The sequence below is a fragment of the Pleurodeles waltl genome, chromosome 4_2 (assembly GCF_031143425.1).
Source record: "Pleurodeles waltl isolate 20211129_DDA chromosome 4_2, aPleWal1.hap1.20221129, whole genome shotgun sequence".
Classification (NCBI taxonomy): Eukaryota; Metazoa; Chordata; class Amphibia; order Caudata; family Salamandridae; genus Pleurodeles; species Pleurodeles waltl.
In genome coordinates this window covers 818,614,698-818,639,865 of record NC_090443.1, presented here as the reverse complement: position 1 = coordinate 818,639,865, position 25,168 = coordinate 818,614,698, and the positions used below count along the sequence as shown (strand labels likewise).

Genomic DNA, 25,168 nt, shown 5'->3' with positions numbered 1-25,168 from the left:
TATTTGCTGCCTTCTGATATGTGCAGCTACTACTGCTAGGCATTTTGTAAAAACTCTTGGCGCAGTTGTTATTCCGAATGGCAACACTTTGAATTGGTAATGTATCCCTTGGAATACAAACCTTAGGTACTTTCTGTGTGAAGGATGTATTGGTATATGGAAATATGCATCCTTTAGGTTTAGTGTTGTCATGTAGTCTTGTTGTTTGAGCAGTGGGATTACGTCTTGTAAAGTAACCATGTGAAAGTGGTCTGATTTGATGTAGGTATTTAATGTTCTGAGATCTAGTATCGGTCTCAGGCTCTTGTCTTTTTTGGGTATCAGGAAGTACAGTGAGTAAACTCCTGTGTTTAATTGTTCCTTTGGTACTAATTCTATTGCTTCTTTCTGTAGCAATGCCTGAACTTCTAGTTCTAGAAGATCTATATGTTGTTTTGACATATTGTGTGTTTTCGGTGGGACGTTTGGAGGGAATTTGAGAAATTCTATGCAATAACCATGCTGGATAATTGCTAAGACTCAAGTGTCTGTTGTTATTTCCTCCCAATGTGTGTAAAACTTGGTTAGTCTCCCCCCCACAGGTGTTATGTGTTGGGGATTTGTGACCTTGAAGTCACTGTTTGTTTTGAGGAGTTTTGGGACTTTGGAACTTTCCTCTGTTTCTTTGAAACTGTCCTCCTCTATATTGTCCCCGAAAACCTCCCCGCTGATACTGGCTCTGGTAAGTGGGCTTTGTTTGAGAGGTTGTGGCTTCTGTGGTCTGCCCTCGAAATCCCCCTCGAAATTGTGTTTTTCGAAATGTGCCTCTGCTCTGCGGGGAGTAGAGTGCGCCCATGGCTTTGGCCGTGTCAGTGTCTTTTTTAAGTTTTTCTATTGCAGTGTCCACCTCCAGCCCAAACAACTGCTGTCCGTTGAATGGCATATTCAGCACAGCTTGCTGTATCTCTGGTTTAAATCCTGATGTACGCAGCCATGCATGCCTCCTTATTGTTACTGCTGGGTTGACAGTTCTAGCAGCTGTGTCTGCAGCATCCATTGCTGATCGAATTTGATTATTGGAGATATTTTGTCCCTCTTCTACCACTTGCTGCGCTCTTTTTTGGAACTCCTTTGGTAAGTGTTCAATAAGGTGTTGCATCTCGTCCCAATGGGCCCTATCATATCTGGCTAGCAAAGCTTGCGAATTTGCAATACGCCACTGGTTTGCTGCCTGTGCCGCCACCCTTTTGCTTACTGCGTCGAATTTTCTACTCTCTTTATCTGGAGGTGGCGCGTCTCCTGAAGTATGAGAGTTGGCTCTTTTGTGCGCTGCTCCAACTACAACAGAGTCTGGTGATAGCTGTTGTGTGATGTACACTGGGTCTGTTGGTGGCGGTTTATATTTTTTATCTACTCTTGGAGTAATGGCTCTCCCTTTGACAGGCTCCTCAAACACTTGTTTGGAGTGTTTTAGCATTCCGGGCAACATCAGCAGACTTTGATATTGACTGTGCGTAGACGACAGTGTATTAAAAAGGAAGTCGACTTCAATGGGTTCTGAGTGAAGGCTGACATTGTGAAATGCTGCTGCCCTTGATACCACTTGAACGTAGCCTGTACTATCCTCTGGTGGCGAGGGTCTCGCTGGATAGCATTGAGGACTATTATCTGACACTGGTGCGTCGTAAAGGTCCCATGCGTCAGGGTCATCTTGACTCATCCCCGTATGAGTTGGGGATTGGATCATTGGTGGAGTGGCTACCGGTGATGGTTGTGGAGAGTGATGTGGGGATGGTGGTGGTGTTATTTGTTTAGCCACTTTTGCTTGTGGCTGTTTGTCCTTGTCCTTGTCTTGGAAGGCAAGTTTTCGTTTCATTCTGATTGGAGGAAGAGTGCTGATCTTCCCTGTATCTTTTTGAATAAAGAGCCGCCTTTGTGTGTGATCTGGCTCTATTGTCTCTAATTCTTGTTCAAATCTGTGTGTCTTCATTTGTGAGGACAGTCCTTGTTCCTCTGAATAGGAACTAATTTTCGGTTCGGAGGCCGGATGTTTCGGTACCGAAACCTTTTCGGCTGCTTTTTTCGGCTCCGACGAAATCTTTTTTGCTTTCGGCGTAGTGCCCTCTTGGTGCCGACCCATTTCGGTGCCGCTGTCTCGATGCCGAATCTTTTCGGAGCCACTTTCTCAGGCCCGAGATTGCTGCGTGCCTGTATCTCGACCGGAGTCGGATGACTTCGACACCAGCTCGCCCTTTTTCGGTGCCGATGGACGGTCACCTATTTTTCGGGTTAAGCCATGGCCTGTTGGCGGTGGCGTCCCCTGGGCTTTAGCAGTCTTTTCGTGAGTTCTTTGTTTTGACGTCTTACTCACGGTTTTCGGCGTTTCTTTGGGATCGATCTCCTCCGAGTCCGAATCCTGGATGGAGAATGTTTCTTCCTCCTCCTCGAAACGCCCTTGTCCTGTCGGCGCCGACGCCATTTGCAGTCTTCTTGCTCTTCGGTCCCTGAGTGTCTTCCTGGACCGAAACGCTCGACAGGCCTCACAAGTATCCTCCTTGTGTTCTGGTGACAAACACAAGTTACAGACCAGGTGTTGATCTGTATATGGATACTTGTTATGGCATTTTGGACAGAAGCGGAATGGGGTCCGTTCCATCAGCCTTGAAGAGACACGTGGCCGGGCCGACCAGGCCCCGACGGGGATCGAAAAAACCCCAAAGGGCCACCGGAGCTCTTCTTAATTCGGTGTCGATCTGTTGTAACTAACCCGATACCGAACGCAAACAATACTGACGATTTTTCCGAGATTCTAACTTACTTTCCGACCCGAAATACGGAGCGAAAAGGAACACGTCCGAACCCGATGGCGGAAAAAAAACAATCTAAGATGGAGTCGACGCCCATGCGCAATGGAGTCGAAATGGGAGGAGTCCCTCGGTCTCGTGACTCGAAAAGACTTCTTCGAAGAAAAACAACTTGTAACACTCCAAGCCCAACACCAGATGGCGGGATGTGCACAGCATGTGTATCTGCAGCTACACATGCCATCGAACATATATATATATAGATACACATACAAGTAATTTCAAAATAATATATATTCCCATGAACCAACAGCAATAATTATACTAAAGATGAAAACAGAAGACCAAAAGTTCTTAAGTTTGTGTCAAATGTAAAACAATACACTTGATCAGTCAGACGATAGTATAATCAGTGTGAGAACATAAACTTGTATGAAACTAATGTGTCACAAGAAGCAGGTCTGTTCCTCTTCCAAAAGAAAACAATTTTTGTGCAACCTATGCTGTAGGGGGTCTAAATACACCTAGTTGCCATGCATGTAAGTAACAAGCAAGATGTGCCGGAAAACCATCACACTCAACTGTAATTATGGAGGTATAACCAGCACAAAACCACAAATTCAAGAATTACATTAAATAAAAAATAATAATACAAAAAACGAATACTTACCTCCTCCACCGTGTGCCGCTCCTCTGTCCCTCGTCGACTGCAGGCACAGGCTCCCAGCCTGCCCTGTGGCCAATCCGGACGCTGCTCAAAGCAGCGTCAGGATTGGCTGGGAGCACTTAACCAGGGTGCTCCCAGGCACACAAGGAGCCTGTGCAGGCTCTGCACATAGACTGCATTGCTGGGCTAGAGAGAGCCCGTGCGCATGTGTGTTTGGCCGGCCAAACATAAATGCGTAGTGGGTGCGGGGGGGGGGGAGGGGAGTATTGTGCATTTCCCCTCAGTGCACTTCACCCCTATGGCCACGCCCCTTTTCCCAAAAAACAATGTTTATGATCGTTTTTTTGGAAATGATTTGCAGCTGCCACTGCTGGTGGGGGCGACGCTCCTCCGCCCTTATGGAGGTGCTGCCACTGGTGCTGAGTGTTGTATTTTTATATTTGATGGTCTAATTCCTGATCCAACATGGTGCCAGTGCAGAACCTCACACATGCTGAACTATAAGAGATCGGGCTTTGTTACTAATACTTAAGGTAAGGAAAATGACTGAAGTATGAAGGACCTTCTTTGTATTAAGTACTGAAAATTACACACGTTTTTCAACAAAATTAGCACCCTCCAGGCATATCCACAGGACTCTTTGCTGCATGAACAAATCTTGTATCATATTCATGATTATGTAAGGGAACTGAAGACCATGTTTCTTGGAAGCTTACTGCATGACCATTCAAAGTATGATCATACCAGTCTGCATCACCCCTTCTGGCATTCAGACCAGCCACATTCCAGCTCCCCACAGTCAGCTGACCAGCACTGGGTTGCCTTCTATTTGTCAAAAGGAGAATAAGCTCCGATATCGCTCTAGTTTGACTTTGTCAGACAACATCATTTGGGTCTAAGGATTCTTTCTGACAGCCCTGTCTGTATTGGTTAATTATTGACCATGTTGCATGATTTAAACAAGTATTGCAAAGCCAATAAATCTTGCTTTTGTATGATGTTTCCCCACCCTTTTGCTTTGCCAGTGCTTTTTGCCAACACTGCTTTGGCTGTTGACAGATTAGAACATGCATAGTAATAAAATTACTAATTAACCAACGCATAACTGATGGTCAGAAAAACATGTGCTATCAGAGTCTGAAGCAACTTCTAATGTTTCGTTAACAAAGGGTTATGTGAGAATAGGAAAGAGACCTCCATTACGAGAAACAAATAAGCGAGGCCAATGCCCCATCTCGAAATACTTGGGTTCAGGTTGTAGGAGATCTAGCAAATGGATTTGTGTGGGAAGCCTTTCTACAGGATGGAACAGGAGTAATGGATATGACCTGCTCTGAATCAGGACTTCTAGAAAGAAGCTCATAGATACTAAACGTTTGTCATCTCAACAACACACTGAGATCGAGCCATACACACTTTTAGCACTACAACAAAAGTACACATTAGACAAAAGTATAGGCATTATGTGCACAACTAAGCTCCAAGCATTCTAGCTGGCTAAGCACTGGTCACCTGGGGCTGTATAATAATTAGGGCGCACTGTCCCTATTTGTTCCTCAACAATGTGCCAGGTGCAGTCAAGAACAGTACACCTTGTTACCTATAATGCAGTACCCTCAGATCAGCTGCAAATGCGTGGCTGCGCTCTAGTGACAAGGTGAGCCACTGTTTGAAACGGCCGCTCTGCCTTTCACAGGGCAGGAGGCACCTAACATGCACTGCAAAGGTGAATAGATGTTACCCCTCTGCAGGTGGGTGCACTGACTGACTGCCCTGGGATGCCTAGTAGGGGTGCAGGGGGAGGGCTTGTGGATCCTTTTTATCCCCTTTCACAAAGCTCCCTAGCAAGCAGAGGCGGCCAGCAGTTTTAGGAGGGAGGGAGGCAGGTAGGAAACACACTCACACTCATTCTTTCACACACACATCCATTAACAACACTCAGAAACATGCACGCATCAAATATTATTTTTTTCTCTCTCTCTCTCTCTCTTTCATTTTTTCCCAGGAGGGTTGGGACTGATGCCTTCCTCATTGGGTGACCTTAGGGGCCAGAGAAAAAGGGTTCACCTGCTGATTGCACCTCAGGGAACTTTGTGCAATATGGCCCTTGAATGTCATGCTTACACTGAGTTATACTTACAACACACCCTAGACCAGTAAGCAAGATATTCCTAACCTCAACTGTACATACATACATTAAATTTATACTAACAATCTCATCCTCTCAACATTTTAGATACTAACCAGCCTGACGAAATCAACGTAAACATACCACACCTACTTTAACACACTGCAGTATCAAATCAATACCCTGCAAAATAAAATCCTGGGAACACAACCACATAATGCTGAGCAAAATGACAACCATATACCCCAGCAGAACAGAACTAACTGGAATGTCTCTCAACACACAACTCCCTCATAAGATCTAGGCAGTCCCTTCAGACATCACTCAACTAAACAATTTTGTAAACGACCTCAGCGTTGCCAGTCACAGTCAAATAAGGTTCACCTCAACAGAGTGAGACACAAACACATACAGTATTAACAGACTCAGCATAGAAAATCCCAGGACGATAAAATGCGCACAGATTATTAACATGCGTTATGGCCATACAGTGTGTATGCGCTTTACAAATGCACTTAACATAGTGTCTAAATGAATAATTACCGCCATGGGACTGCATTCTGAATCGCAGTACGTCAGCAGTTCATATAGAGTAACTCCAAATGACCACACATCAGAGGCGATGTAAAATTTGCAGTGAAGCAAACATTCAGGAGCATACCTGGAAGAAAAAATAATTTGCAAATTTACATGAACAGCGAATTTGCAGTTTCTTGTTCTCAACCGAATGGTGCATTGTAGATTCGGACTGCTTCCAAAGAAGCTCTAGTTTGCGTAATGATTGACATTTTGGTCTACAGGCTAACAGCACACAACCCACATGTAACTTCTGCTAGATTCATTTTGTGAGACACACATGAAATAGGATATACTTTCTGTAATAGACATCCCAATCTTCAGTAGATCAACATCGTTCCCCATCCTCCCAGCTACAATCTCATCATGACATTGCTATACCACCTGCATGTTTTGGTCCACATCTAAGTTCAGTAAAAACAAAGCCGCTCAGGAAGGCATAATGCACACCTGATTAAACCAGAATTTAAGAAAAGAAAAAACGATGACCACTGTGGGCAATGAAATTAAATAAACAAATAAATGGATTTGTTAGCAAGAACAAAACCACTAGGGCTAACTGGCACAAAAGTGGGAAGTCACTGCAATGATGCTTGCAGCGCTAGGTAGTATTAATAGAAATTGGACGAGTGGAACATGTTGGTGTATATGAAGAGGAAGTCATTACCACAAGCGGTGGGTGAATGCTACATTCTTATAAGTGCCCAAAAGCTCGGGGTGTTCCTACACTCATCCCTGAAAAAGAAAACTGCTCAGAATAGACAGGTCACAATATTCATTGGAGCAGATGTCATAATGAAATCATTCATACATTTTTCGTGAGATTCACATAGATCTGCACAGTGAACATTTGGTTTTGTCTTACTATAGTGCTTTCTTCTAAGCACAGAAGATAACAAATGAATAAAGATTATGCTATTATTAGTATTTAAATAAAACAGAACGACACCAAGAGTGTTCAAGAATGTGAGGTATTTAGAAGAAATGCACTGAATAGTGACAAGGCATGAGGCAATGGAGGGAAAGTCAAGGAAAGATGGGAATATGAGAGAGCTATAATGGCGAAATATAAAAGATCTGTGAAAGTAATGGAGAAGCCACTGTGAGAACCCACATCATTGGGTTTAAGACTTCTATGTGACCTCAGATCATGGAATGTCTTCAGTTCTTTCCCTTTCTTCCATTCTTTCTTGTGTTATGTGCAATCCAGTAGCTTCATTTAACACATACGGAAAATGTTACTTACCCTGTAAGCATCTGTTTGTGGCATGTGTTTGTGGCATGTAATGCTGTAGATTCACGTGCTGTGTATACTCCTGCCATCTAGTGTTGGGTTCGGATGTGTTCAAATTGTTTTTCTTCGAAGAAGTCTTTCGAGTCAAGAGGCAAAGTGACTCCTTCTCTCTGTGATAACGTGCATGGGCATCAACTCCATTGTTAGACTGTTTTCCCACAGTTGGGGGAGAATGGAGTGTGAATAAGTTTCATTAAAGAGATGTCCATGCCTAAGGAATTATAAGAAGGAACTGCAATGGCCACAGGTTTCCGGGGAGCATGTGAATCTACAGCACTACATGCCATGTACAGATGCTTTCAGGGTAAGTAGCATTTCCCGTTTGAGGCATGTGTGCCTGTAGATACCCATGCTGTACAATGGACTGTGAAGCAGTGCCCTCCCGTTAGTGGTGGCTAACTTGTGGGTGTTACAGTTGTTTGGAAAAGGGTATGTAGCACTGCCTGTCCTACATTTGCCTGTTGGCATGCTAACACGTCCACACAGTAATTAGTGAAAGTGTGTGGTGTTGACCACATAGCTGCTTTACAAATTTCAGCTAGTGGGATATTGCCCAGGAAAGTCACAGAAGCTCCTATCTTACATGTAGAGTGTGCCTCTAGGAAGTGTGGACATAGTTCCTTTTGCTTTGGTGTAACATGTTTGAATACATTAAAGCATCCATCTAGAAATGACTGATTTAGATATGGGCTTTCCTTTGTGAGGGTGCGAGAAAGCAACAAAGTAATATGGTACACTAACACTCTTTTTACATCTAGTGTATGAAGAGCCCTGTAAAGAAATGGCTCCCTGTTGCAGTTACCCCCCACTTTTTGCCTGATACGGATGCTGACTTGACTGAGAAGTGTGCTGGGACCCTGCTAACCAGGCCCCAGCACCAGTGTTCTTTCACCTAAAATGTACCATTGATTCCACAATTGGCACACCCTGGCATCCAGATAAGTCCCTTGTAACTGGTACCTCTGGTACCAAGGGCCCTGATGCCAGGGAAGGTCTCTAAGGGCTGCAGCATGTATTATGCCACCCTAGAGACCCCTCACTCAGCACAGACACACTGCTTACCAGCTTGTGTGTGCTAGTGAGAACAAAATGAGTAAGTCGACATGGCACTCCCCTCAGGGTGCCATGCCAGCTTCTCACTGCCTATGCAGTATAGGTAAGACACCCCTCTAGCAGGCCTTACAGCCCTAAGGCAGGGTGCACTATACCATAGGTGAGGGTACCAGTGCATGAGCACTGTGCCCCTACAGTGTCTAAGCAAAACCTTAGACATTGTAAGTGCAGGGTAGCCATAAGAGTATATGGTCTGGGAGTCTGTTTTACACGAACTCCATAGCACCATAATGGCTACACTGAAAACTGGGAAGTTTGGTATCAAACTTCTCAGCACAATAAATGCACACTGATGCCAGTGTACATTTTATTGTAAAATACACCACAGAGGGCACCTTAGAGGTGCCCCCTGAAACTTAACCGACTATCTGTGTAGGCTGACTGGTTCCAGCAGCCTGCCACACTAGAGACATGTTGCTGGCCCCATGGGGAGAGTGCCTTTGTCACTCTGAGGCCAGTAACAAAGCCTGCACTGGGTGGAGATGCTAACACCTCCCCCAGGCAGGAGCTGTAACACCTGGCGGTGAGCCTCAAAGGCTCACCCCTTTGTCACAGCACAGCAGGGCACTCCAGCTTAGTGGAGTTGCCCGCCCCCTCTGGCCACGGCCCCCACTTTTGGCGGCAAGGCTGGAGGGAACAAAGAAAGCAACAAGGAGGAGTCACTAGCCAGTCAGGACAGCCCCTAAGGTGTCCTGAGCTGAGGTGACTCTAACTTTTAGAAATCCTCCATCTTGCAGATGGAGGATTCCCCCAATAGGGTTAGGATTGTGACCCCCTCCCCTTGGGAGGAGGCACAAAGAGGGTGTACCCACCCTCAGGGCTAGTAGCCATTGGCTACTAACCCCCCAGACCTAAACACGCCCTTAAATTTAGTATTTAAGGGCTACCCTGAACCCTAGAAAATTAGATTCCTGCAACAACAAGAAGAAGGACTGCCTAGCTGAAAACCCCTGCAGAGGAAGACCTGAAGACAACAACTGCCTTGGCTCCAGAAACTCACCGGCCTGTCTCCTGCCTTCCAAATAACTCTGCTCCAGCGACGCCTTCCAAAGGGACCAGCGACCTCTGAATTCTCTGAGGACTGCCCTGCTTCGACGACGACAAGAAACTCCCGTGGACAGCGGACCTGCTCCAAAAAGACTGCAACTTTATCCAAAGGAGCAGCTTTAAAGAACCCTGCAATCTCCCCGCAAGAAGCGTGAGACTTGCAACACTGCACCCGGCGACCCCGACTCGGCTGGTGGAGAACCAACACCTCAGGGAGGACCCCCGGACTACTCTACGACTGTGAGTACCAAAACCTGTCCCCCCTGAGCCCCCACAGCGCCGCCTGCAGAGGGAATCCCGAGGCTTCCCCTGACCGCGACTCTCTGAAACCTAAGTCCCGACGCCTGGAAAAGACCCTGCACCAGCAGCCCCCAGGACCTGAAGGACCGGACTTTCACTGCAGAAGTGACCCCCAGGAGTCTCTCCCTTGCCCAAGTGGAGGTTTCCCCGAGGAAGCCCCCCCTTGCCTGCCTGCAGCGCTGAAGAGATCCCTTGATCTCTCATTGACTTCCATTGCGAACCCGACGCTTGTTCTAACACTGCACCCGGCCGCCCCCGCGCCGCTGAGGGTGAAATTTCTGTGTGGGCTTGTGTCCCCCCCGGTGCCCTACAAAACCCCCCTGGTCTGCCCTCCGAAGACGCGGGTACTTACCTGCTGGCAGACTGGAACCGGGGCACCCCCTTCTCTCCATTGAAGCCTATGTGTTTTGGGCACCACTTTGAACTCTGCACCTGACCGGCCCTGAGCTGCTGGTGTGGTAACTTTGGGGTTGCTCTGAACCCCCAACGGTGGGCTACCTTGGACCAAGAACTGAACCCTGTAAGTGTCTTACTTACCTGGTAAAACTAACAAAAACTTACCTCCCCCAGGAACTGTGAAAATTGCACTAAGTGTCCACTTTTGAAATAGCTATTTGTGAATAACTTGAAAAGTATACATGCAATTGAAATTATTCAAAGTTCCTAATGTACTTACCTGCCATACCTTTCAAACAAGATATTACATGTTAAATTTGAACCTGTGGTTCTTAAAATAAACTAAGAAAATATATTTTTCTATACAAAACCTATTGGCTGGATTTGTCTCTGAGTGTGTGTACCACAAATGCTTAACACTACTCCTTGGATAAGCCTACTGCTCGACCACACTACCACAAAATAGAGCATTAGTATTATCTCTTTTTACCACTATTTTACCTCTAAGGGGAACCCTTGGACTCTGTGCATGCTATTCCTTACTTTGAAATAGCACATACAGAGCCAACTTCCTACAAGCCCTTTCTGCAACTGAATCAGGTTGCGGAAAGGCAGCCGGTAGTTCAACTGACTGATTGAGGCGGAAAGCAGAAACCACCTTCGGGAGGAACTTGGGGTTAGTTCTAAGGACTACCCTGTAGGAAGAAAGGTTCTGCTAAGGTTAACACCTTGAACTCACTGACACGCCTGAGGGAAGTAATGGGCACCAAAAACGCGACCTTACAAGAGAGAAATTGGAGGTGGCTGTAATGCAATGGCTCAAATGGTGGACCCATGAGTCTGGTAAGTACGATGTTGAGATTCCATGAGGCCCGAGGTCTGTAAATGGAGAAGATAGCAGAGAATGTATTGAATATGTAGGAAAGTACCCTCTTTCTTGGCATGGTTACCCCCCTTTTATGCCTGTTGTCAGTGTGTTTGACTGTGTTTACTGGGATCCTGCTAACCAGGGCCCCAGGGATTATGTTCTCTCCCTGTGAATTGAGTTGTTTGAACAACACACACCACACATTTGGCATACTGGTACCCCCTTATAAGTCCCTAGTATATGGTACCCAGGGCATTGGGTTACCAGAGGATCCCCATAGGCTGCAGCATGTATTATTTCACCTGTAGGGAACCCATGTAAAGTGTGTCTGCAGGCCTGCCATTGCAGCCTGCATGAAAAGGTGCATGCACCTTTTCACTACAGGTCACTGCACCAGGTCACTGTAAGTCACCCCTATGGAAGGCCCTCCTAGCCCAGAGGGCAGGGTGCAAGTACCTGTGTGTGAGGGCACCCCTGCACTAGCAGAGGTGCCTCCACAAACTCCAGTTCTAATTTCCTCGATTGTGAGTGGGGGGATGTCATTTTTTCTGCGTACTGGACAAGGTCACTACCTATGTCCAACTACATAATGGTAACTCCGAGCCTGGGCATGTTTATCAAACATCTCGGAATCATACCCCAATAATGTTGCCAGTATTGGAAGTATGATTCAATGCACTCCAGGGCTCCTTAGAGAGCCCCCAGCATTGCTCCTACCAGCCTTCTGGGGTTTTCCGGGCAGCCTGCTCTGCTGCCACCCCTCAGACAGGTTTCTGCCCTCCTGCTGCTTGATCAGCTCAAGTTCAGGAAGGCAGAAAAAAGGATTTCCTTTGGGAGAGGGGATAACACCCTCTCCCTTTCAAATAGGTGTAACATGGCTTGGGAGGAGTAGCCTCCCCAAGCCACTGGTATGCTCTGAAGGGCACATTTGCATAAACCAGTCTACACCGGTTCAGGGACCCCCAAGTCCCTGCTCTGGGGTGAAACTGGACAATGGAAAGGGGAGTGACCACTTCCCTGTCCATCACTACCCCAGGGGTGGTGCCTAGAGCTCCTCCAGAGGGTCCCTTGATTCTGCTACCTTGAATCCAAGGTGGGCAGAGGCCTCTGGGAGCATCCGAGTGGCCAGGTCAGGCAAGTGACGTCAGAGCCCCCTCCTGATATGTGGTCACCTGGCTAGGTGACCAATATCCCTTTCAGGGCTATTTATGATCTGCCTCTGGGGTGGGTCCTCAGATCCGGCTTGCAAGATTCAAGCAGGACTCCTCTGCAACCTCTACTTCGACTTCTGGCCACTGGAACTGTGACTGGACCCTCCAGGAACCAACAATATGCATCTAAGACGAATAATCTGCTTGTAACATTGTTTCCACAGCTCCTTCCAGCTTCTGCAACATTTCCCCGGCTGTGCATCCTCTGAGGGCGGCAAGTCTTCAGCCTGCATGAGAAGGAAGAAGGAATCTCCCTTGGAGAGACGGAGTCACTCCCCTGCATCCGCAGGACCAACTGTAACGACGACTGTCTGCATGGATCTCCTCTCATCCTGAGCTGCATAGATCCTATATCACAACGGACAGTATCCCCATGCACCACGTCTCTTGCAGCTACTAAGGCTTGTTGGCATCTCCTCCAAGTGATCTTAAGGCTCCGTTAAACCCCAGCTCCCAGCACTCTTCCTTGCAACGCACAGCCCTCTGCGTGCTTCTCCTGCGGCGTGGGACCCTTCATCAGTTGTGCTGCATGGGCTCATCTGCGACTCCTGGTTTCTCTTCCAGTGGGTCTCCTGTGGGGACTGCCTTTTCTTCTGTGGACTCTCTGCCTTGCTGAGGGTCCCGCCCCCTCAAGCCTCCCCCAATGGGTTGAGTCCTCCTGGACCTTGCTGGTCCTCGGCAGCTCCACTTTTGCTTCATTGCGACTTCTGCCTTTGCCAAGGCTTGTTGATGGCTTTTCCACTCCTCTGATCGACTTCAGTCATCCATCCAGCATGGGACGTCGACTGCTTCCTCCAGGAACTCTTCTCCTGCTCTAGGGCTGTATTGCTAACCGTTTTCATCCTACTGTCAACCACCTCCTGCTATCACAGACGGATGGGTAGTGGCTCCTACCACCACTGGACACTCCTGCAACTTCTGGACTCAGTCCCCTTCTTCCACATGTCTTCCTCTTCAGGAATCCACCCCTGGTTTCTTGCAGTCTTGTCTGGGTGTTGCATTAGGATCGTTTTAGTCCTTTTGGGTGGTTTGAGGAAAATCCAGTAACTTACTCCTTTCTTCCTGGTCGCTGGGGGGGCACTGTGGTACTCACCTTTGGGGTTTCCTAGTTACGCCATCTCCCCTCTACACATTCCACTTACCTAGGATGGGGGTCCTGCATTCACATTCAATTTTTTTTAGTATATGGTTTGGGCTCCCCTTGGGGTCACTATTGTCTGTTGCTGTTGCACTGTTTTCTACTGCTATTATGCCTATTTCTGATTACTAGAGTACACATCTAGTGTGTTACTTACCTCCTAATGGAGGGTAATAGAGGGTTGTCTCTCTAGTACCTTTTGGTAATTGTGTCACTAAAAGAAAGTACCTTTATTTTTCTAACACTGTGTGTTTTCTTTCATGTGTGTAAGTGCTGTGTGACTACAGTGGTATTGCATGAGCTTTGCATGACTACTAGATAAGCCTTGGCTGCTAATCCACAGCTACCTCTAGAGAGCCTGGCTTCTAGACACTGCCTACACTACACTAATAGGGGATACCTGGACCTGGTATAAGGTGTAAGTACCTTAGGTACCCACCACACACCAGGCCAGATTCCTACAGAACAGTTGTAACAAATGGATCAATGTGTTTACTGTAGCAGTAGAAAACAACATTGTCTACTTAGCTGCATAACATGCTGTAGTTGTGGACACACGAGCTTCTTTGAGAATGGTCATACATGTGGGTGGAAGATTTACGCAACCAAATTCTATGACCTCAGGAGTCAAATTGCAAGACTGAGTTCCTTTGGATTTGGATGCCTGATTTCTCCTTGGTTCCGAGTGACAAGAACCGGGCTGAGGCAAAGCTTCTCATGGGGAATTTTAAAGAGCTTGAGTAGTGTGGTGAACCGTGGCTGACGAGCCCACGTGGGAGCTACTAGAATGAGGGTGAGCGATGTTTGCCTGAGATTCCAAACCACGAACAGAGAAGAGGGAGAGGTGGAAAAGTGTAAGCAAACATCCCTGAGCAGTTCATCCATAAAGCACTGCTTTTGGGTAGTAGCTTTGGGAACCTGGAGGCAAAGTTTGGGCATTTTACATTGTCTGCAGGTGCAAACAGGTCTAGCTATGGGATCCCCCACTTGTGGAAATAAGGGAGGAGGACTTGGGGGCAGTGTTCCCACTTGTGGACTTGTTTCCACATTCTGCTGAGGTCAGCAAAGTCACTGTCCGTTCCAGGGAGGTGTTCCGCCCAGAGGTGGATGTTGTGACGTATTGCCCAATGCCAAATTGTTTGAGATAGTTGTGATATCTGTAGAGAGTGTGCCCCCCCCACCCATGTTTTTGAAGATAAAACACTGCTGTTGTGTTGTCCATCCGGAACAAGACAACCATGCCTACCAGGTAAGTCAGGAATGCTTTCAATGCTAGGTGAATAGCTTCAAACCCGAGGTAGTTGATGTGGAGAGCTGGTTGCTTGGTGTCCTAGAGACCCTGAACTTGAAGATCCTGTAAGTGAACACCCCAATCTGTGAGGGAGGAATTCACTGTGAGAACAATCTGGGAAACGGGGTCGAGAAATGGCCGCCCCTTTGGTTTTGTGTGTTCCACCACTGCAGTGAGTGATGACTGTAGCTGTCTACTAACACTAACTCTTGTAACAGACCCTACTGGTGTTCCAGACATTCCTGCAGGATACACATGTGGTCTTGCATGTGGTACTATTGCAATGCAGAATGCCATCATACCTAAGAGGTGTGTTACTGTTTTGACTGTTATGTATTGGTTGGGGTGAAACTGTGGTATTAGCGCTTGGATGTTCTTAAACCTGGCTGCATTTGGGTAGGCTAATCCCAGCTGTGTGTTGAGAAACGCCTGTAGATACGGCTGAATCTGGGAGGGTTGAAGGTGTGACTTTTGTATGTTCATGGTGAAGATGTAGAGTGGTCTGACTGTGTTGTTGAAACAAATGAAGCATGCTGGCATTGATGAGCCAGTTGCCCAGATATGGAAAGACATGGATGCTCTGCCTGCGCAGATGTGCTGTGACTACAGTTAAGCATTTGGTGAAAACAAGAGGTGCAGTAGTGACTCCGAAGGGGAGCACCTTGAACTGGTAATGCCTTCCTGCTATAATGAACCTGAGGTATTTGTGGTGACCTGGATGGATTGGGATGTGAAAGTAAGTCTAGTACTGACATTAAGACGCCCTGCTGTAGCAGGGGGATCACATCTTGAAGAGTTACCATGAAGAAGTGTTCAGACATGATGTAACGATTTAGCGGCCTGAGGTCTAATATAGGCCGTAGTGATCGGTCTTTTTGGGGGATTAGAAAGTATAGGGCGTATACTCCTGAGCCTTGCTGTTCAAGAGGGACAGGCTCTATGGCTCCTTTGCGCAAGAGAGCCTGCACTTCTTGTTTGAGCAAGTTTTGATGTTCTATGGAGAGTTTGTGTTTGCGAGGTGGGATGTCTGAAGGTGTGTTGAGGTCCTCATATGCTGCATGCATGTGAAGTCATCCTAGTACTCCACAACACAGTGGATCGAGACAGCAGAAAGCTAAAAGGTACGTTTGAAGATATGGTGCTAATTTACCACATACCTTTGTATTTCTTTCATTTTCAACGTCCAAGGACTACAATGGAATTTGTATAGTTTAGGTTACTGGTAGAAAGGGCTTTCTAAAAATATGTCAGAATGTAAACACAAGAGTCTACAGTATATTTTATTGAAATAGGATATGATACAGATGAAGAAAAGGAATTTGAAACCCATGCCAATAACATATATTTATCCGGTGCCTAGTTTTGCTGATAACATTAAAAGTGTGCTTTAATAAAGCACCAATATAGTAATGTTATTTAAAGAAAACACTAAAGTCAATGTAACACTGAGTAGGGAGCAGTGATAAAAACACACAGATGGGCACAAGGAAAGAGATGCTTTCTTCAAAGCAGTGGGACACCACTCTTCTAACTTGGATTCATTCCTGATGCTGAAACATTGCATGCGTAGACAGGGGCTACTGTTTCCCCAAGCACCAGCATAATAATTTACGAAGGCAAAATAGGTGAGGTACTTACCACATGTGGTAAATACTACTACTCTGGAAACATGTATTTACCATATGTGATCTATACCTCATATTCAGAGTTTTTAACTTTGGGAAGGAGGCATAATGTGGAATATATGTTAAACACTGAATTCAGCATGTTTTGCCTTTTTTACAAGCATTCGATCCCCTAATACATGATTGCAGTTTTGACCTGACAAACTTATCAGGGGAAATCTGCAAGGGTTTGATAATTATCACACCACCAGTAATTTGCTCCCTGTGCAAACGTGTGTGCAGAGGGATCAAAATTGAGCCATGCATTTGTAATTGTGGCCAGTAACTCTACCTCACATAGACTCTTATGCTATTTTAGTTCCAGAAAAGAGCTACAAATGTATATCACAGTAGATGAATGTGTCGCTCACTATAGGAGTGACTTTAGCAATCTCTTACCAGAAGACAGGGCTATCGTGGTCATCTTTAACAGTATAATACTCTTTATCCGTTTCAATCGTTTTGGTCAGTCCAAAATCTCCAATTTTCACAATATTACCATTGTCCACTAGAACGTTTCGTGCAGCCAAGTCTCGGTGTACATATTGACAGTTCCCCAAATAGTCCATTCCCTACATCCGGAGCAGAGACAAAAAGGGAAGAAGAATGCTTATTTTGAAAAATGTCTGTACTGCAGATGATGGGTACTGTTTTTATGTGTATGAAAATTAAACAAACAGATGCTCCTCTATACTGCTCAAGAGTCACAACTCTACATCCTCTGCATAACCATTAGTATATTGTCTTCTGCTAATGATATCTTATGCTAGTCTATCTGTCCAATATGCAAGCATGATCATCTTTTGAATAGGACAGGGCTTGATAAACATTTTGGCTGGATTCTCTGGATTTGAGGATTTGTTTAAAAGTCTAGAATGTAGTTCAGTTAAAAACTTGTTATACAATTATTTTAAATATTTACAATACACGATTAACGTTCAATTAGTTTGTTACAAGGTGATTTCCAATATGTATGCTAAACTTAAAATTTGAATGTTGGCCCTATCATACAAAAAATACAAAAATAAAATTATTCAAAATAAGTAATGTACTTTGAACAACTGGCAGCGCAAATCTGAAGCATCAGATAATTAACACAAGTTGCGCGATTTAACTTTATGTCCAAGAACCTTACCACAGCTTCTGACAATTTAGCATATCCCCAATGAAAGTGGCAGGCACTCACTCCTTCCCCATGTGCTCTCACCCGTAGTCTGCCAAAAAGATTTATAAGGTATCTTATACACTTCCCCTGAAGTTTTGTGCATTGACATAAAACAATGACTAACAGCCTCTTTACAAGACTGGTGGTCGTGAGTCCGCCAGCCTCGTGGTGGTGGTTGGACTGCTGCACTCCAGGTGGTCTGACCACCACATTACGACCCTGGCAGTCGGACCCAATGGGCAGTCGGTTCAGCACCGCTTTGCTGGCCACGAGTACCCTTTCTGCCAGCCTTTTCATGGCGGTTTCACCCCCATGAAAATGCTGGTGGAAAGGAAGTGCTGGGGGCAATTGGGGGGCCCCTGTACTGCCCACGACAGGGACCCCCCCTGCTCACCACCCACGGAATGCCCACTGTCTCCTTTGCTGTTGTGCTATGGTATTGGCCTCGCCTCCCTTAAGGGAGCTGAGACTAATACCGTAGCACTGTTCTGCCAGGCTGATCATCGGGAATGTCGTAATACGATGTTCCCTCCAGTCAGCCCGGTAGGAACATGGTAATACGACTGGGGTTGAGGCTGCTGGCTTGACAGCGGTTTCATCCCTGCGAGTTTGATGCTTGGCTCGTTCGACCGCTAAACTATTAGTCAGGCCCTAGGTGTTTCTAGTGGATAACTTCAAAGTCCACATTCTTTCTTCCACTGTAAAACTGTCTTATCTCAGCCACGGATTGAGAAGGCACTCTCAAGAAATTTGCTAAGTTTTATGACGTGAATGAAGGCAGTGCTAATAGTATCAAAGAGCACTACCAAGTCTAGTTCAAAGCTCTTTTCTATCAGTTTGCCCTCTTCAGATGTTTATTATGGAGAATGGTTATCCCTCCTTCCACATATGAGATGCAGCCAGATTATTTATGGCTACCCGGATCGCATATTATTTTGCCCACTCTCTTTACTTCTTCATCTATGAGGCTGTTCAATGATGCAGGGTCAACTGATCTCACTCGACAGCAATGTTTTACCAAGTGTGCTTCAGCTACCAATGACTACTTACTAAGTTGGAATTCCAGCTAGATCAGACACATGTGAGTGTAAGCCAAACAAAAATTGATGTTAAGTTACACTAGGCTAGATCTAGATACTTGTGAATTTTACCAAGAAACACAAAAAAATACTTTGGCCTCAGCACAAATTAGCAAAGTAGGAGGGCTGCGTAAACTGGGAGTAAACAATGTCAATGACTTTGTGAGTGAAGCAGCCTTTCATTTCACACTTGCTAGATGTACCCCGCCCCATCCTTTTGGCATCAAACAAGACCAAGACAGCTATTTAGTTTTTTTATGCTTGTTAGAAATTTCCAAATGTAATGTTAGTCCTTCCCAGATTGGCTTCTACAGAAGTAGTTTTATACCTTTTCAATGCATTTTTGGCCCATTGCAGACCCTCTAACGTGCTGTCCACAGCACTGTATCATCGTGTACTGCACTAATGTAACTGCACCTGCCCCAACCTTGGAGGGAATGTTTTATGCTTATGCCGATGGACTGGAACTGCCACTCTGCCGCCCTCAATACAACGCCCAACACACCAGTGTTATAATACAGAATTAATTATAGCCTTTGCCCCAATTACAGGACTAAGCCTATAGGAAGATGGCCTGGTGCATAAGGGCTATGAAGTTATTAGAGCAATCCGTCCACTGAGGGCAGAACGTTCAGAATTAAATACAGAGAAACAATGTCAAACATTGGAAATTGGAGAAGACATTTACCGGCACTACTGGCCGTCTGCTACTCCATTGTCCCCCAACACGCCAATGTTATAAAAATGAATCCAAGTATAGCCAGGAAATATAGTTAAATACATTGGAGACTATAAAGAGTGAAGATCAGACAATGTGTGTTCAGGAGGAGAAAGCCACTGACGGAACAAGCAAACAAATCTAATATAGTTTCTTAAAGGCCAACCTGACTTAACTAATCAGAACAAACAATCATGCATGTAGGAATTTGACAAGTGCTGTTAGGGTGCATGGGCTTTGATGGAACCAGCAGTCCAGACTCAATGCAAATAAGAGCATGTCAGGCTTAAGTTAAATTCATGTTAGACAGAAGTGTCAAGGGTGTACGTAACCATACTCGCATATCATTATAGACACACGAGGGTAACTTCGACTTGCAACAGACTTACCTTTGAAATCTGAACAGCGTATTTCAGCTGTTGTTTCAAGTTTATTCTTGACTTGTGCCGTGGGAGATATTCCTTTAGACTTCCAGAAGGAAGAAACTCCATGATCAGCTTAATCCCACTGCCTCCTAAAAGTGATGAAGCTTTTAGTGCATCTTGTTACAGCCACAAAGATGTGCCTAAATGAAGCATTGCACAGAAAACCTTTCTAATTAAAATACAAACTGAATTCGGCTTTATAATTACTAGGATATTGGAAACTAGAAAACGAGCCTACGTTGAAAAGCTATTATGAATCTACAACGCCATTTGTAAAAAGTCAGACTGAACTTGAATCAATGGTCACATATGATCTTAAAGGTGCATACTGTTTCCAGTCTTGTTTCCTTTTGCCTCAGTGTTTCCCCTTGTCGGGAAACACTATTGCAATGTGCTTCTGTTTCTGTACAATTTACAAAATCAGCATGCCCTGTAAAGCACATGCCTGGTCATGGAAAACCTGCGAATTTCACTGGCTTTTTTTTAATGGCAAAAATATAAAATATACCAAAATAAGGAAGAATATAATGAAAAAGTATAAAAAATAAATTTGTGTCCCAGAAGCCAAAGTAAACCAGCCCTGGCACTAATGTGGAATCCTTTTCCAGTGTGATGTGCGCGTTATCAGGAATAATGGGGACATTCACTGTGCAGGAGAGCCTTGAATGAAGTTGGCTGAGCCACCAACCCATACAGTATGCAGTGACCAGAGAAAGCAAAAAGCTAATAATACTTGAGCAGACCAAAGAGCTGATCGATTAAGAATTTGTTTGAAAACATGAGGCCGGTGAGACACTACAGCTGCTCTAGGTCACACCTAAAATGAAATAGCAGAAATGTAGTACAAGAAGTCAACACATTTATTTAGAAAGGGAATTTTCTCAAAGCTAAAAGCTACTGTGAAATATAATATTTAATGGTACCTTACCTACTGTGTAAAAGTTTAAAGCACGATAGCCCAACCTGATAACAATAGTCTCCCCTAAAAATGTCTTTCACACAGTAACTTAATTTCACAGTAAAATTACATATATTATTGATTTAGCTGCAGATAACTGAATATATACCATCTTCGGAGCAAACTCCTTTGTATTTTACAATGTTTTCATGGTACAAGTTTCGCAGGATATCAATTTCTTTCTTCAAGTCAGCGATGTGATTACCACCGCTCTCAGGTTTCAGGGATTTCACAGCAACCAGCTCCCCTGTATTGTCTCCTTCAGGATCATACCTGCACAGCTCAACTTTTCCAAAATGCCCCTGAAGAAAAACAAATGTGGGATATTTACGTTTGTGACAAACAAGACAATTATACACAACTACATCAGGTTATAGTCCCAGTCCTGCAGAAGGTGAGCTTTGTTTATAGCTAGCAGGACTCCACAAATACTTTGGTCTCGATTACAAGTGGCCAGATAATACTCAATGCCCAGTAAAGGGAGTTACTTATAAATAGTTGTTTTGTTCACACAGACGTTTTGGCTGCTGATACCTCCACGTGAAAGACTGCAGGAAAACATGGGAGCATGAGTGCGGAAAGAGAAATTCTGCACGTTATTTCCCCATCCTGGCTATCACTGGGACCCCCTGAAAAGGGAATTTCGTGGCAGAGGAAACTAACAGTAATTCTTCTGAGGCACTCAACCAAGGACTCAATTGGAACGACGAGGGCAATTTGCTTTATAGGCAGGGCTTTAAGTGGGCTCCGGAGCTCAGAGAGGGGCACACCGTTTATGGTTTTCAGTAAGCTGGCAGCTTTGAGAAGCCCTACGGGTCTCTTTATGGTACTTTTATGACAATAGTTCACTTCACTTATTGCTCATTCTGAGATATTATGTTTAAGGTTTATGGTCCTGAACAGGCATAATTTGGAAGGAGGAATGGGGGAGACGTTTGCAAGGATATATTTTTGTTAATATTATCCCATATCTGATAGTCAATGTGAGATGTTGAGAAATGGTCATATTATGTAGCGCAGCTTGTCTGGACCTGCAGTGGTGTACTTTAGTCTTCTATTGGCCAACAGCAGGTGGCAGATGCTTTCAATTATTCCAAGCCTGATCAGTTGGTGATCTAGTGTTATTGAATTAGTTTTGTGCTCTCCAGAAAACCATTTATATGCATTTATTACCGTTTCTGTGTATTGGATTAAATTAACAATAGTTGGATATGATCATTAGTAGGGGAAGGTAAGTGAATTCATGCAGATGGTTAGTGGGATATCACTACTCTGGAATTGGGCACACATTACCCTTATGCCTCACTCTATATCATTGCCTCCTGGGATAAAACTGCAATGTACTGACTACATGGTTACTCTTCTCAATATTCAGCTGCCTGCAAGCTAAGTGATGCAGGTGTTCAGCTGCTATGTTGCTGTCCTGAGCCAGCAGTTCAATGTAAGACCTATGTAAGAACTGATACACGCTACACTGAAGCAAAGATACCGAACTTTTAAATGTGTTACTACAGGTAGTTCCACAGAAGACAAACACTATGGCTATACATTTTTTAAAAATATTTTAGTGAAATATCCAACAACAGTTTCATCTCTCCTGGATCTATGGAAAGAAAAACTAGTAACACACTTTGGTTTCTCTTCAAAACGAAAAACTAGTCAAAGATCTCATGTACAATTTATCAAATCTGCATAGACACACTAACTTATTGAAAATAATGGGAACCACAATGCTTGTTCATCAAACCTAATTCTATCTGCTCTCTAATGACCTACCTAGTTGCCATTTCATCATCATAAGGACATCTCAGATAATGCCAATACCCGCTGGCATCTGTCTGACCACTTGACACAGTGCCAAGGCTGTCGTCCTTCCATGAGGACCGGTAGCTCCGAATTGGCCTTATTCTGCCCCAGAAGTGACAGAGTGGAGCTGCACATAAGTGCCACCTCTGCACATCAACGTCAGTTTTCTTGCTTGACTCTTTCCATACTCTCAGTACCCTGCAGTACAAACAACTGGAGATATCAGTATGAACAACTCTAGTTTGGGACCTTTCGTAATGGTAACATGGATGTCACTCCTCAAAACAGGGAAGTGGAAGGTGGTGAGGAATCTGCTGTTTGAGAGACTATCCATCAGAAAGAACTTTACTGAAGATAAATAGCTTATTCTTCTAGCCTCAGATTCCTCGCCTTTAGAATAAATACCAATGTTCTACCTATCAAAGGTGGAAGGTCTGTAGAGTAGATCAAATTGTTCTGTAGGATCGAACAGGAAAAATGCCTTTTCCTGTTGGTCCAGGACCTTAAGGCAATAATGCTTTGTGAAAATGTGCCCTCCCTCTGGGGCCTGAAAGATGGCAGGACAGGCACTCCTTCTGCCAACATAACGGTAGCAGCGTTGGCCCTGGTGGAATGAGCCCTCACTTCTTGGCCTGTGTGAAGCAGATCTTAACCTTTAAAGTGCTGACATCAACCAGTAGACACCGCCAGCACTCCTTCCAAGGGTGTCTGTCGACCACTGGGTGATGCTGGGGAGGGCTGCTAAGGACCATCTAGTCACACCACAGGGTTTCTTTCCTTCTTTCATTTTAGAAGTCGGGCTTCTGAGATAAACTTCCCCATCAGCCCGAGTCTTTTTTTTTTTATCTTCTGAAATGATAATCAGCACGCATGGAACTCTGACGCCATTTCTGTGGAAGCAAAATGAGCTGACCTACTCATTTCACTTTATCGGTGATCAAGGGCATAACACAGCCCCTCAAGCACAGAATTTCAAGGTGGAGATACCGTTGGAAAGGGGACAATGTCCTCTTAGTGGATCCCTGCTTGGGGATGGCTGCAGGAGGGTGATTCCCAAGCAGTGATCCAATCACTAGACACTAGGGATGAGGATTGTTGGGGCAAGGGGAGCTAGCAGCCCACCTGGGAATGGGTATGTTCCCCTCTGCCACAGGCCATATTAGTCTTTCTCCCTCTCTGTGGGAAGGATAGGGGTGTTCACACTTAATCTGCCCACCCCTGCCAGGGGCGGGTGGAGAGAGAGCGCACATGATACAGCAAAGTTTGGTGAAGGGCATATTTTGTAGGGGGAGGATGAAGGGGGAGAAACAGGGGATCGGGGGAGGGGCAGAAAGCCCACCAACCAGGGATTGGTCAATGGAATTATTTTCTTTTGGGGGGGGCGGGAAGTGATCAGGAGGGAACAGCCCCAAAGCCATGGGCTCTATTAGTCTTTCTGGCCCCCTGGGTGCAAATGGGGTGCTCACCCCAATCAGCCCCCTTGGGGGAGAAGAAAGCCCACTAGACCATCAGGAAAATATAGTTCCAAAAAATGAAGGGGTGAGAGGGCCACCTGAAAACTAGACAATGTGGGGACTCAATGGTGGTATGCTTTGTATGGATCTTGCAATGTGTCTTAACCCACAATGCCCTGCAAACTTGTAACTCTGTCTAAAATATGCTGTTTTCTCACATTTCTGTGAAGGAAGGTTCCAGAATATGTGGAGAATCACACATTTGCTACCACCCAGTGTCCCCCCACTTATCCAAGTAAAAATGGTACTCCATGTGTGTGTGGCTTGCCCTAACACCCACATTACAAAAGGCCCCCAAAAAGCAACATGGTGAAATCAGCAAAAGGAGCTAGCAGTGGTATTTGGGAACAGTTTGACGGCCACCCAAAGAGACCTACCAAACCCAGACATTTCTGAAAACTAGACACCTGGGGGAGGCCAGTGGTGTGCTCTGTGTGGATCCCACAACCGTTTATTACCCACAATGCCCTGAAAACCCATTTACCTTCACCTTCTGAGACACAAACTTCCTGAATCTGCAGGGCTAAACAAAATTTCTACAACCTAGCGTTCCCCCACTTGTCCCAATAAAAACAGTACCCTGCTTGTGCCGGGTTGGCCTAGTGCCTGTGACAGGAACAAATCAAAGCATGGTCAATCGGAGTCCTCGAAAGGGGAACCGCATTAGCCCTGGTTTCATCCATACCTATCACAGGCACTAGGCATAACCACAGAAGTGGGGTAACTTCTGTATCGGAATCAGTAGGGGAACGCTTTTTGGTAGGAATTTTGTGGAGCCCTGCAAATTCCACAAGTTTGCAGCACAGACATGCAAGGGAAATGTGTGATTTTAGACAAAGTTTGAGGTTTGCAAGGATCTGTGGGTACGAAACTGTAATGAGATCCACGTGTGGCACACAATTCTGGACAAACCCCATGTGTCTAATTTTCAGAAACGTCTGGATTAGGTAGGTGTCTCATGATGGCAGCTGAACTCAGACCCAAACATTATAGCTACCCACAATGCCAAATCAGCTATTTTTTTTCC

The 25,168-nt window shown here is 45.2% G+C and overlaps 1 protein-coding gene across 3 annotated transcripts in view; it reads right to left on the bottom strand.

Moving 5' to 3' along the window:
- Positions 1-25,168, bottom strand: part of JAK1 (Janus kinase 1) — a 481,031-nt gene that overhangs the window by 24,907 nt on the left and 430,956 nt on the right. For all 3 annotated transcript variants that reach the window (XM_069232503.1, XM_069232505.1, XM_069232504.1), the window contains exons 19-22: positions 20,931-21,123; positions 19,828-19,952; positions 16,876-17,048; positions 6,122-6,239 (exon numbers count right to left, since the gene is read on the bottom strand). In XM_069232503.1, the coding sequence (XP_069088604.1) occupies positions 6,122-6,239; positions 16,876-17,048; positions 19,828-19,952; positions 20,931-21,123 (609 nt within the window). The remainder of the gene's footprint in view (positions 1-6,121; positions 6,240-16,875; positions 17,049-19,827; positions 19,953-20,930; positions 21,124-25,168) is intronic.